Genomic DNA, 12,301 nt, shown 5'->3' with positions numbered 1-12,301 from the left:
TGTGTTTGAGCGAGTCATTCAGTTCCAGAACCTTTCAGAATGAGGACGGGCGCCTTGGATTTTTAAATTTTTTTCATTTCCTTTGGACAGAATAGTTCTTCATGATGTTGAACTTGTGTCAATGCACAGATTACTCCTTAGCAAGTGTAGATTGCGCATGTTGTTTCCGCGGTCCTTCGGGTGGTGTCCACAACGGACCCACGCCTTTCGCTCCCCACTTTCACGCTAAAAACCAGCCCGCGATTCAGACGCCCCTTCAAAAATATAGTTAACTAGAGGAAAAATTTAACACACAAGCAAACCTGCGGGGAGAAAAGAGCGGGGAAAGAAAGGAAAAAAAAAAAAAAAAAAAAAAAAAAAAAACCCATCAGAAAATTACCTGGTTTTGTGCGTCGAGCGATTTCTAAGAACTACCCACGATACGGCTTTCCATAATGCACGACTAGTATGCGAGATGCACGATGCACGATGCACGATGCACGATGCGGGATGCACGATACAGGCTGAGAATGAGAAAACTGTAACTAGTGGTTGGTGGGTCAAGTGCTCCAGAACTGTCGAGTTCTCCGCTGTCCCTTACGCGGGAAACACGCGTGATTTATTGTCCTATTCCTATTATGACTCATCTCCACCTTTGAAGAAGGTTGAATCGTCCGGAAGGCCGATATTTTGCCAGCGATGATCCATTATTGGCAAAGATTTCCCATCGGACACATACCGAGGTAGCACGACTCGGTGCTGCCTCTGGCAAACTCTGACCGCTGCCATCTCTCATCTTGATGGTGAGCTGGAAGTTCAAAATCTTCTCATGGACCTTATCTTCCCTTCCCCCAAGACACAATTACTAGCACAGCAGGATGATGATAGTTTCCGCCCGACTGGAAGCTTCTGGAGAAAAGACGAAGCACTCTGGTACAACAATATATGTATAGTACAGCGTTTGCCAAAGGGATGCTGCAGGTTGTCGTCGGGCCCAACTTTCAGCGTCAACTTCCACCCCCCGATTTTCAGTAGAGCCAGTTGAGCTTCCATTTGAACACATTTTCCTCTCGCCTTCTTGAATACTCGCACTCTCTTTCGCTGCTCAGGTGTGCGGACGTTCGGATTGAGTCCTGTTTCCACTCCACCTTTCAAATTCAAGCTGGCACCAAGGTGGAAGGCGATGCAGTGCATAATGTGTACTGTACCATGGGACAGGTTGTTCATTTATGCTTCTTGTATTCGTTTCGTATTTGACACGAGCGACTGGTACGAGTATTCTTGAAATCCGTGAACTGGGGGCGACGAGGGTGTCGTTGCCGCCAAGCATAAGGTTGAAGGAAGCGATTCTATCTTCGTGTCTTCATGTTGTCGCATTCCAGTCCGTTAATCGTCAACCCTTCCCGGTATTGCGGAGCTCAAAGGACGCTTAACCACAGTAGACAGCTCAAGAACCAAGCACCATGCCTTCTTCTGCTTTTTTCTTCCTTGCTTTCTTTCTATTTTTCTCCTCAGCGCCACACCCAAGATGACTTATTTATATCACTGCTTTTACCCCTGTCCCTCCCCTGCCCCTCCTGCGACTGTCATGACGTCCTATTTCTATTTTAAATGTCGAAGAACAGAAGTATACATACTAACTGGTTAGCCAAAAAGTCTTTCCTGGCCATAACCGCTAATCCATTTCCCCTCTCTCCCCACTAGGTTCTTTATTTGGGTTACATTTATCCCTTCACTCGCGATCCACCGTAAAGTACTCATCTATCCATTTGCCTCTTTTCACCGGATAGCCCTATTGATACGAAGCGCTACTATGCAAGGGGAGTAATATGGAATCTGGGAGAGGCCTTGACAAACGGGGGACGGGGGAAATAATTGGTTTTGATATGATGGGCTCTTATTAACTCCCATTCGGATCCCCTATCTAGGATGACAGTCTAATTCTTCATCTGAACGACATCCGGCATGCCAAATGCAGCCGAGTAAATTATATATATCTATCTATTAATTTGAAATTTCAACAACAAAAACAACTTCAAGGTTTTAAAATACAAGGTTACTACCAGTACTAGAATTTTTGCAGCCCCTGGCCCGGACGAGGGATACAGCTGAGCTTTTGCTTATCTTCTCAGGCTCCTTTGCCAATGGTGATCAGATCTACAGCTGATACCTTCTCTTTCGTCCACGATTAAACTGTTGGGGGATATGTGCTCGATGGATGTAAACTACTTTACTACGGCTGATATCAGGGGGTTGGGCTGAAGCGACGGTTGACGCTCGTTGGTTGGAGGTACGAGTAACGGGGTGAATCATGAATCTCTCGAGAATGGTATCTGAATTCCATTTGATAACTCGTTACTTATGCCGATTAATCCATGACGCACATACATACTAGTAGTACTGGTATCTTCAGGTTGTTGAACTTGTTGGTGAAAGGAACCGCGACAGCGTGACGGAATGACGCCAAGTCGCCAACCCGAAGAGCCCAAGCAAAAAAGCGCCTGTTATCTCATATATGCCTTTGCCAGAGCCAAAGTCAACATCAACAACATCTGAACTACGGATTTCAATCCCTTTTTTTTTTTTTTTTTTTTTTTTTTTTACACCTTTGTCTAGGAAGAAGAAAGAAGAAGCTCGAAAAACAACAGAGCAATAAATTCGTCAACCTACTTCTGCCACGCTCGACTCTTTGTTTTTATTTACTCTAACTGCGCACCCCACCGCCCTCCTCAACCCCCCCTCGAAATTGCCTTGACCAAATAGAGCAATCCCACAAAGCCAACACCAGAGAAAACCGAGTGATGGCTGAGGAGGGGAAGAAGGAAAAAGATAAGATAGAAGAGGAGGGAAGTATGGCTGTCCCAGCGGAAGCCAGCAGCACTGCGGCGGTGCAGGTGACTGTAACGGAGGCTGACAGCCAGGCTCATGCTCGGTCTACTGTTGGGTTAAAGCGAGATGAAGAGGATTCAGATTTTGATTTGGATGGTAAGTTTGGGAACATTCATATCTCTACCTTTCCCTTAATCCTTGAGGCTATGGTTGCAAGAGGATTGTTTTTTTTTTTTTTTTTTTGGGAAAAGTCCAGTAAGGAAGGCGAAGATTGGCAATAAATTTTATAATATCAGACTACACAACAAACGTGTATATAATACATATTAAGAAAGAAAAAAACAAAAGTCAATCTTCTAACTTAGCCAAATCACCACACAGACCTCCTCGACGATTTCTCTCCATCAAAAAACCTTCCCTCAGCTACTCCCGCCGCATCCTCCTCGAATAAACCCCCATCCGCCTCCGCCTCCACCTCCGCCGCAGGACCACAGCTACCGCCATCATTCCCATCTGACCAAAACGTCACCGGTGCCTCCGAATCAGACCTCGATGAGGACGCCTTCCTCCGGCAGCTTGAACACGGCATGGCGGGGCTCTTGCATCAAAAACCCACTGGCAGCGAAGGCGGTGGTGGAGATGGAGGGGATGGCGGTAGCGACAGCGAACCAGACTGGGATGCCCTTGCGCAGCGAATGGCGCAGGGCGAAATGGATCCGACGGCTGTTATGAAATTACTCATGGGGGAGGGGGGTCCTGGTGCGTTAGCCGGGGGGATAGAGGGGGACTTGGGCGGCCTTGGCACCAGTGGTGGCAGTGGTAAGGAGGACGAAAAGGGAGAATCCGGGACGACGTCCGGTGCTACTGATGCTGCTGGTGCTGCTCGTAGTGCGAGTAACGCGGAAGATGGGTTCCAACAAACGATCCGCAAGACGATGGAGCGGATACAAGCGTCTGGGGACAAAGCTACCGCTGCGGCGGGGGGGTATGGGGCCGACGACGACGACGATGTACTCATGCGGTTGCTGAAGGCGGTGGGCTCTAGCGCTGCCGGTCATGCGGGCGCCGGTGAGGCCGACGACGAGAGCCTCGATAAGCTCTTCATGGGAATTATGGAACAGTTGTCGAATAAGGATATGCTCTACGAGCCGATGAAGGAACTGAATGATAAATTCAGTCCGTGGCTGCGGGAGAATCGAGACAAGGTACCCAAAGAGGATCTGGAGAGGTATGAATTGCAGGCTACCATTGTGGCGGAGATTGTGGCCAAGTTTGACGAGGAGGGGTATTCGGATGACAATCCGGCGGATAGGGCTGCTATCTGGGAGAAGATGCAGAAGGTATGATTTGGTTATGCTTATTCTTCTATCACATTTTTTTTTTTTTTTTTTTTTTTTTTCATTGCCCATTTTTTTGGTGACATGAGGAGAGAGCTATGCTGACGAGTGTGATGATAGATGCAAGCCGCGGGGAGCCCGCCTGATGCCTTGGTGTCGAATCCGCTGGCGGATGAACTTGGGCTGCCAGGCGCTTTCGCTGGCGTGGGAGGGGGAGGTGGAGGGGGCGCTGAGATGCCGCAATGTCCGCAGCAATGAATCATACTCTGATAAACAATGATTTTCGCTATTTGAATCCCTTTCGTTCCTTTCCCTATTTTCGCTTTTATATACATCGACTTCTCCAACGAGACCCTGGGCATTATTCTCTATATATTCAACTAGACGGAATGGTTATTCTCATTCCGGTGTACTGTACATATATGCAAATACCTTCAAATACAAGAGAATCCCGAATGGACCCCTTCTCCAGTTTCCCTTGATCAGTTGCATACGAAATTTTCATCTCGCGAACGAATTGGAAAAAAAAAAAAAAAAAAAAAAAAAAAAAAATTACTGCTGCTCCCCAAGCGCCCGAAATAGAGCGCCAAAAAGTAAATCGATAAAAGTAGGATCGACATCCGAGCCCAAAAACGCCGTTTCAATGCACTGCTCAAATACGTGATAAGATATTCTAAAATGTCTACCGTCACGATGTATCCATCCCGTCATTCATGTCGTCGGTGTGATCTAGCGATGCTGTGTGATGGTCATGGTCGTCGTCAAGCAACTCAGCAAAAATATGTTCATAGATTTCCTCATCGTCATACTGGGAACTTGCTGGGACCGGTTGCGACTGCTGTTCAATGTCTCCTGGGCGCTCCAACTCCTCTAAAAAGGCCTGGTAGTCTTGCTCCTCCGAGATAAATTCTTCGAGGATGCGTTCGTCTGTTGACATCCCAACGTTAGCCTCGTAGTTTTTTCCTTTTTCGTTTTTCCATATCTATTTCCGACTCTGTGGAGATCTTGCTTGGGAAAACAAAAAAAAATAAATATGATCATAAAAGAAAATCAACTTAAGCTCAGCAGGTGCGGGAGCCATGTCTACACACACACACACACACCTTCAAAACCAAACCCACGATCCTTTTTCCACCTCGCGCCAACACCGATCCCCTGGATCCCTTCATCGAACACCATCCCATCGTCGTCCACCTTCACATCCTCCTTCTCCTCTTCCTCCATCAACGGTCCAAAGTCCGGCGCAGACCTCGCGAGCGTCTCTTGATACCTCCGCAGCTGCGCCAGATAATTGGTTCGCTGGATCTGGTCGCTTCTGGCCTCAAATCTGCCTTCGTCGCGATCATGCTTCACTTTATTCAGGAAGCTGCCGAGCCGTTTCTCGCGGGAGCCTCTCTGGCATGCGAGTTTGGCAGCTGGGTTGCGGATCTGGTTGGCATAGCGTTCGGCGTATGATTGCCTGGGGAGTGTGCGGGATGGTGGTGATGTCGTCGCTTTCGCTTGCTTATTGTCATGTTCCATTATCTGCAACTGGTGTCGGGGGACGGCGAGGTTTGCATGGTGTGCGGGGATGGGTGTTTGCGGTGCGTGAGAGAATAGGTGTGTGAAGGGCGGCTGTTGGGTGATGGCAGTAAACATTATTATTTTCAACTATTATCGATATACATTGGGAAGCGTATCAGTCGTTCTGCAGATGCTGTCTATTGTGTGAAGCATTAACTAACAGATCACGAACGCGACCATTTGCTGATTACATCATTCGCGTGTACTTGATCACGCTAGGCCGTATTAGGCTAAATCGGTTGAATTGGACGAGATCTTGACCATCTAACCTGCTCACGCTTTCAATTCGCTGTTCAGCTCAATTTTCATGGGAAGATGCTTCAGGGGACTCAATCCTTAAGCAGTACGCAGCAGCACCGCTGCGGAAGGCCATCCATCAGGTCGCATTACTTGATGCTGTAGTACTCCTAGTTTATGGCCTAATTGTGATATGGTATGCTCTGCCGAGTTACCCAAAGTTTTCATACCGATCCGAAAATATGCTTACGATATGTCCCATATAGCGGGTAGATTTATGTGCGGAAATAGTTTGCGATGTAAGAAGTGCTACATGGAGTTGACGATCGTACCGCCCTCTTTTTAATTCAGTTATAGCGTACCTGAGCTCCACGAGCAATTGCCTTATCTCAGGTATCATCAGCAACTATCCTGAACATATCCTCAACTCCTAACCCATCAACAAGACAATGAGTGTTGGCTGGAGATATGTTTCTGTTGACAGAGTTGGCACTTTTCTCTCTCGCTTCGCCATCTTTCAGCACAGTCACCAACTGCTTCCTCATAAGCCTCCAGCGTCGCGACTCCGGCTTGCCTCCCAGCCAGTAATTCCGTGTTACCATTCCATGGCCGAATCATCCCCTCCGGAAGACGAAAGAATTTACTACCCCGAGATAGATGTGGAGGATTTGGAAGGATATAGGCCCGGCGGATACCATCCAACTCTTGTTGGAGACACCTTTTGTACCGGTCGCTACAAAATAGTTCACAAGCTTGGATTTGGTGCTTATTCAACAATCTGGCTCGCTCGCGACCAGCATCTCCAGCGCTATGTGTCGCTGAAGATACTTGTTGCGGGAGCTTCGGAGAACAGTAATGAGGGCAAAATCATCCATCTATTGACAAAAGGTGATCCACATTGCCGTGGAAGACAGTATATCCCGACCTTGCTTGACCAATTCTCTTTTGATGGTCCCAACGGACATCATCAGTGCTTGGTTGCAGAGCCTGCTGGCTGTAGCATATCCACTTCCAAAGAGAACAGTGCCAACTTTATGTTTCCACAAGATGCTGCTAGATCCATCGCCGCCCAGCTCATCATGGGCTTGAACTATTTGCATGAAAATGATGTATGCCATGGAGGTATGCAAAATATAACCTTGCTCTGCGATTAGTTATTCAAATTCACTAAGCCCAAACAGATCTTCATCTGCGCAACTTTCTTCTTCGCGTCCCGAGCTTTGATAATTTAACTACAACTGAACTGCACGAACATCATAGCAAGCCATATGAGATTCCTACCCGGCGTCTTGATGAAAAGCCTAGCATACCACATGCACCACCACATGTCATTTATCCCATGCTTTGGAACATACCTGCGAACAAAGTGATAGATCCTGAGATTATTATCTCAGACTATGGGGCATCTTTTGTGTGTTTCACAAACACCATCCCCCACTTTTGTGCGGGGTAGGAGGGGGTGTATTCCCCCCCAGAAGAATTCTTCAATGACCACATCACCACTGCAGCTGATGTATGGACCCTGGGTGTTGTCCTATATGATGCTTTGGGCGAGCGCCCGCTTTTTGAAACGTTTGCATGGGACCCAGATGACATCATTGCTGAAATGGTCAACACCTTGGGACAAATGCCTGAAAGGTGGTGGGACTCCTGGGCAAACCGCTCTGAGTTCTTCAACCGAGATGGGTCCTGGATCACCAACTTCCAGCGCATCAGCACACCTGTATTCCGTCGTCTTCACCAGCGGATGTGGGATATGGGCCGGGGTGAGACACAAGAAACGTGTGAATGGGATGTTGCTAGTGGCGAGTTCAAAGCTCTAGAGGATATGCTGCGAGCTATGATGACATTCGAACCAGCCGAGAGACCGACGGCGAAGCAGCTCATGATGTCTGAGTACATGGTGAAGTGGGCCATGCCGGCATGGGAGAGGCAGATGGAACGAAAAAGGTCTTACACTGCTGTGGACCAAAGGAGGTAGACTCTCCATGAATTGTTTACTTAGATTCGCACCAAAACATATTTGCTCTCGAGAAGCTGGATTAAACCCCCTGCTATGGGCGGCCATTACGTGTATCCCATGACTCCACTCTATGCCGCAATATGCGTCACTCGCTTCGCTCACTTACGCATTTTCTACGAAAACACATGAATTCCCCTTGGCCGGCCCAAGGGATGAAGTGCATTGCTTGCGACGGGAGTTGCTCCAAGAGAAATTTACACCTTGGAACCATGACAAGGTTGGATATAGAACTGCTGTGAGAAGGAGCGCTGAGCAGCTTGCATTAGATATACCCAAACAGACTCGCCATCATCATAAATTTGATATAGTAGATTGTTTGTCAGCTCACCTCTATTCCTTTCTGGCCCTTCACTTCTTTTATCCCAATAACCACCTTGCTAGTAGGTAGTGCCGGATGCGCTCATAACCCCAACTTGGCCTCTCTCTTTCTCTCTTCATTACGTCTTGACCCAGTGACCGTGAGCCCAGAAAGCGGCTGACAAAATCTCTGAAACATTGGACTTTCCATCTTCTCTTAGACTGCCATGCCCTTCATCGCCTTCCTTGATATACTCCCAATCCTTGATGATCCGATCAATGATTTCACTCATGCCAGATGCATTTAAAATTTCTGCAATTCTCCAATGGCATTCTAGCAGCTCTGGAGAGGGAAGTTTAACATCTTCACCCCCTTCTGCCTTTCGCATTGTAACCTTTTGGTCCTGTGGGAAGAACACCTTTTTGTAAGGATAATCCAAGTAGGTTTTAAAGTTGTAGACGTGCGGGGTTTCCTAAATAGCAACAATGACCTTAGTAATCTTGAGGAATTAAAAACTTTAGGAAATGTTGAGTTTGGCTTCATACTGTAGGCTCAAAGGCGCATCGGAACTTTCCGAACTGCTTATGAATTATGTCCAACAATGTTATTCCATTTGACGCGTCATTAATATTTCTTGCATTCATACCAATCCGCCGTATTGATGGGAAGCAACGGAACAAAGTCTCCCAGACATTTGCAGCATTTTTCTCCCCCTGCACTAAATTAGCATTTTGTCTCGATAGATATATATTTGGTGGGTGGGGGGTTTCAAGAGGGGGGTGGGGAATCGGACATGCCGAAATATTATGCCATGAGGCGTAGGCGAAAGGTATTATGTGTGCCGCCTCTACATCACCATGGTCAACCTCAGAAGGCCGATTGATATTCTTCCAAAGGTTTATATCCATCCGTTGTGTTACAACACAGCGAGATCCATCTCGACGAAGGCATTTGTCACGAAATTCATCAGTTCGTGATTGGGGTTCGGGGATGTTCGCAGCAACGAGATCTGCATTTCTTTGGTGCTTGATGATAGGAGATTCAGTCACAGAAGCCCCGGTACTCAGAGCCTTCACTATGGCAAAAAAAAAAAAAAAAAAAAAAAATTAACATTTTAATCCATCAAAGAAAGGTATGTAGAGAGAAGAAAATAAGAAAAATAAACAAATCCGAACTCACTGGGCTGCAAAAGTCCAGATGCCAAAGTTTTGAAGACATAATAAAGGGCTTCATCATCACCGCAGCTCTCCACGTCATGGACCAGAGAATCCACTCCTTCTGCAGGTAGCCAATCAAGGCATGCATTTAAGCATGGTATTAGGTTATTGTCAGTGCTCTTGGTATGAGCCCACTGGCCAGGGACATAACGGCCAATACGATCTTTGACCTTGCTGACTTTACGCTTCCGAGATTCAGGACTATCTTGTATTGTTGACATCTCTGAGAACACCGTCTCAGCTGAGAGCTGTCGGCTTGAACACGCAGGCTCTGCAATCTCATCTTTATCACTCATTGCAGCAATGCGCTGTGATCGACGTGGATGGAAATCCTCTGGAGTCTTGGCTTTGGGCACGGCTTTGAGTCTTGATATTCTTGTTGTTCTTTCGTCCTTTTTGAAAATTGTAGCAACCTAATCCCCTAATAACACATGTTTGTGAGAAAGTTTGAACCTGAAAAAACAAAGTAATTTTGTTCAAAACAAAAAGCAAAGAAAATAAAAGAAATCAGAATCAGATCAAATTATCAAAAATGTGAGTGCAGGGCTGCAACAACAATACTAATCCTTGTTGAGAAACACATTGAGAGAAATAAAAAAAGAGAAACGTGCCCAGCAGTAATCATTGTAGTTATTTTATGAAAATAACCATGGATGGATGGATTATAGCGATAAGAACAGGGCTCTACAGAGCTCAAAACGCACGGAGGAACAACTCAAATCAAGAGCAATACCTTTACTTAGTTGCTTGAACTTGGATGTATGGGATGTGAGAAAAAAGTGTAACAGTAGGTAGGAGTCAACCCAGAGAGGGATAGCGAGATTGAAATAGCAGTCAGTGATTGATGGAGAGCCTGAATTCAAGTGGGGCCAGATGGTAAAACTGCAGAGCTTGAGAGCTGGAGAGCTGGAGAGCTATAGAGTTGTTAGCCTGCCTGGCGCTCTATCTGATCTGGGATAGGATCATAGATGATGGAGGAATACATGAGGCGAGGTGTGGGAAATCTGGATACTGCCACATTATGCCGCCTGTAGCAGTTCTTGTTACTGTACCGTCAGAGGAACATCTCTTGATAGATCTAACTTTATATCCATATTTTTAGATTATCTATTTGAATTACGTTATTGAACAATACTAGTTAACTATTCATTTTTGAACATGGTATGTTTTATTAACTAATAAAAATTTAAAATAGAAAGAAATAACCACTGGGCGGTCATCCCTAACCTTTGCTAATGCCACGTGACCACACCTATTTCACCAACGTAGATATAACTTCTAAGAACCTCCGGATATCATTATGGCTGATGTGGATGCAGTGAGCACTCTACGTAACAAGATTTTCATACCATCGATTGATATCTGAATTTATGAGCTCCAGCATTGAGATTTGCATTTATATTTCTGTGCATCTGTAGTAGAGAGTGATTTGCCAACATTCCCCTAAGCGCTTGCTTATAAGACTGGCCAAAAGAACGGATTAGCGAGAGGGCAAGAACATCAATATCAAGATTACCGGGTTGATCACCACCACCTTTTTTGCTTTCACAGTGTGGCGTGTTTGTGCTTGCTTTATTTTAGGTTTTCTTTCAGTTTTTTTTTACGAGGTTTTCAGAATTTGAGAGTTGGAAGAAAGAGAGGGAAAAGCAGGCAAACAGAATGGAAAAGAACAAGAAACAAATACAATGAATTATTAATGAAAAACAAGAGCGAATAGAGAGAAAGTAGGTAAGGGTACAAAAGAAAAACAGAGTTATAACTCCCGCATGGCCATAAATAAAAAGAAAATATCAACAATCATCCGTGCCAATGGAGGTTGATGTGATAACACCAGAAAAAAACAGTCCAATGCAGCCCCAACTCTACCCAACGAAATGGAGAAAACAGAAGGGTATCAGCCATTTCTCCAAAGCAGAAACTTGCAAACTTGCTTCGCACAACATAGAAACGAAGTAAATCCGGTTATGCTCGTGCAAGACAGATCCAACGAATGCCACGCTTTTTCAATTCCAAAGTTTCAATAAAAATAGGCAAAAAAGGGGGTTAAAAGATTCCTTTTCACCTTTCAGTTTCCTCATTTTCGCCAAACACTCAGAAATTCGACGACGGGTTCACCCCGCCAGGGTGATGATACTGATCCAACGTAGATTTAAACGGGCTAGGACCCGTTCCCACCGTCGAGGTTTCATGGCTCGACGAGCCTACGGCAGTGCCTGCGTTCATCAGGTCGTCATCGTCGCCTACGCCGCGGGAGTTTCGCTTGCGACGCAACCGCCATGCCACGAAGGCTAGGCCGCCCACGAGGACGGCACCGCCTACGCCAACGACGACACCGATGATGATTCGTTTGGACGAGTCGCTGAGGCCGGAGGAGGCGCGGCCGCCGTTATTGTCGTTGCTTAGGCCGGGGGCGGGGGATTGGCCTGGTGTTATGGTTGAGGCGGAGGTTTGTTCAAAAGTGCTGCCACTGATGGTGATGGTATTGGTGACGATGACGACGGAGGATTGTGTTGGTTGGGGAGAGTTGGTTCGCGGGGGAGGGGTGGTTCGGTTTGTTGTTTTGGTTGGAGTTTCGGAGCTGGTAGTTTTGGGAGGGGGTTCGTTTGTGCTTGAAGTGGTTGGATTTTCGGGCTCAGAGGTGGTTGGTGGTTCTGGCGTTGAGCTGGAAGTCGAGGAGGTTGTGGTCGTTGTTGGTTCGTCGGTTGGAGATGGGGAGGCTGTTTGTGACTCGTCGACGCTGACACTGTCTCTTTCTGCCATTATTGATCTCGCGCAGCAACGCGATGCCAGACGAGGCTGAAGCAGCAAAGGGAAAGGA

General features: G+C 46.5%; 5 protein-coding genes across 5 annotated transcripts; 3 read left to right on the top strand and 2 right to left on the bottom strand.

Annotated features, from left to right (window-relative positions):
• Nucleotides 1–2,780: 2,780 nt before the first annotated feature.
• HCAG_01915 (predicted protein) lies at nucleotides 2,781–4,403 on the top strand (the record flags this gene model as incomplete). Its single annotated transcript, XM_001544818.1, has 3 exons — nucleotides 2,781–2,964; nucleotides 3,190–4,148; nucleotides 4,266–4,403. The coding sequence occupies 3 exons, from the start codon at nucleotides 2,781–2,783 to the stop codon at nucleotides 4,401–4,403; spliced, it is 1,281 nt and encodes a 426-aa protein (XP_001544868.1).
• A 430-nt stretch (nucleotides 4,404–4,833) lies between these two features.
• HCAG_01914 (predicted protein) lies at nucleotides 4,834–5,783 on the bottom strand (the record flags this gene model as incomplete). The annotated part of the gene is made up of 2 exons (XM_001544817.1): nucleotides 4,834–5,072; nucleotides 5,249–5,783. 2 exons carry the CDS (start codon nucleotides 5,781–5,783, stop codon nucleotides 4,834–4,836), a joined length of 774 nt encoding a protein of 257 aa, XP_001544867.1.
• Nucleotides 5,784–6,550: 767 nt separating this feature from the next.
• HCAG_01913 (predicted protein) lies at nucleotides 6,551–7,926 on the top strand (the record flags this gene model as incomplete). The annotated part of the gene is made up of 3 exons (XM_001544816.1): nucleotides 6,551–7,067; nucleotides 7,127–7,356; nucleotides 7,399–7,926. 3 exons carry the CDS (start codon nucleotides 6,551–6,553, stop codon nucleotides 7,924–7,926), a joined length of 1,275 nt encoding a protein of 424 aa, XP_001544866.1.
• A 479-nt stretch (nucleotides 7,927–8,405) lies between these two features.
• HCAG_01912 (predicted protein) lies at nucleotides 8,406–9,779 on the bottom strand (the record flags this gene model as incomplete). The annotated part of the gene is made up of 4 exons (XM_001544815.1): nucleotides 8,406–8,738; nucleotides 8,812–8,979; nucleotides 9,133–9,341; nucleotides 9,446–9,779. The coding sequence occupies 4 exons, from the start codon at nucleotides 9,777–9,779 to the stop codon at nucleotides 8,406–8,408; spliced, it is 1,044 nt and encodes a 347-aa protein (XP_001544865.1).
• A 1,552-nt stretch (nucleotides 9,780–11,331) lies between these two features.
• HCAG_01911 (predicted protein) lies at nucleotides 11,332–12,283 on the top strand (the record flags this gene model as incomplete). The annotated part of the gene is made up of 2 exons (XM_001544814.1): nucleotides 11,332–11,374; nucleotides 11,631–12,283. 2 exons carry the CDS (start codon nucleotides 11,332–11,334, stop codon nucleotides 12,281–12,283), a joined length of 696 nt encoding a protein of 231 aa, XP_001544864.1.
• Nucleotides 12,284–12,301: the final 18 nt, after the last annotated feature.

This window comes from Histoplasma capsulatum, genomic scaffold (genome assembly GCF_000149585.1).
Source record: "Histoplasma capsulatum NAm1 scaffold_1 genomic scaffold, whole genome shotgun sequence".
Classification (NCBI taxonomy): Eukaryota; Fungi; Ascomycota; class Eurotiomycetes; order Onygenales; family Ajellomycetaceae; genus Histoplasma; species Histoplasma mississippiense.
Note: the sequence above shows the minus strand (reverse complement) of the source record. Positions and strands in the feature narration are given on the sequence as shown.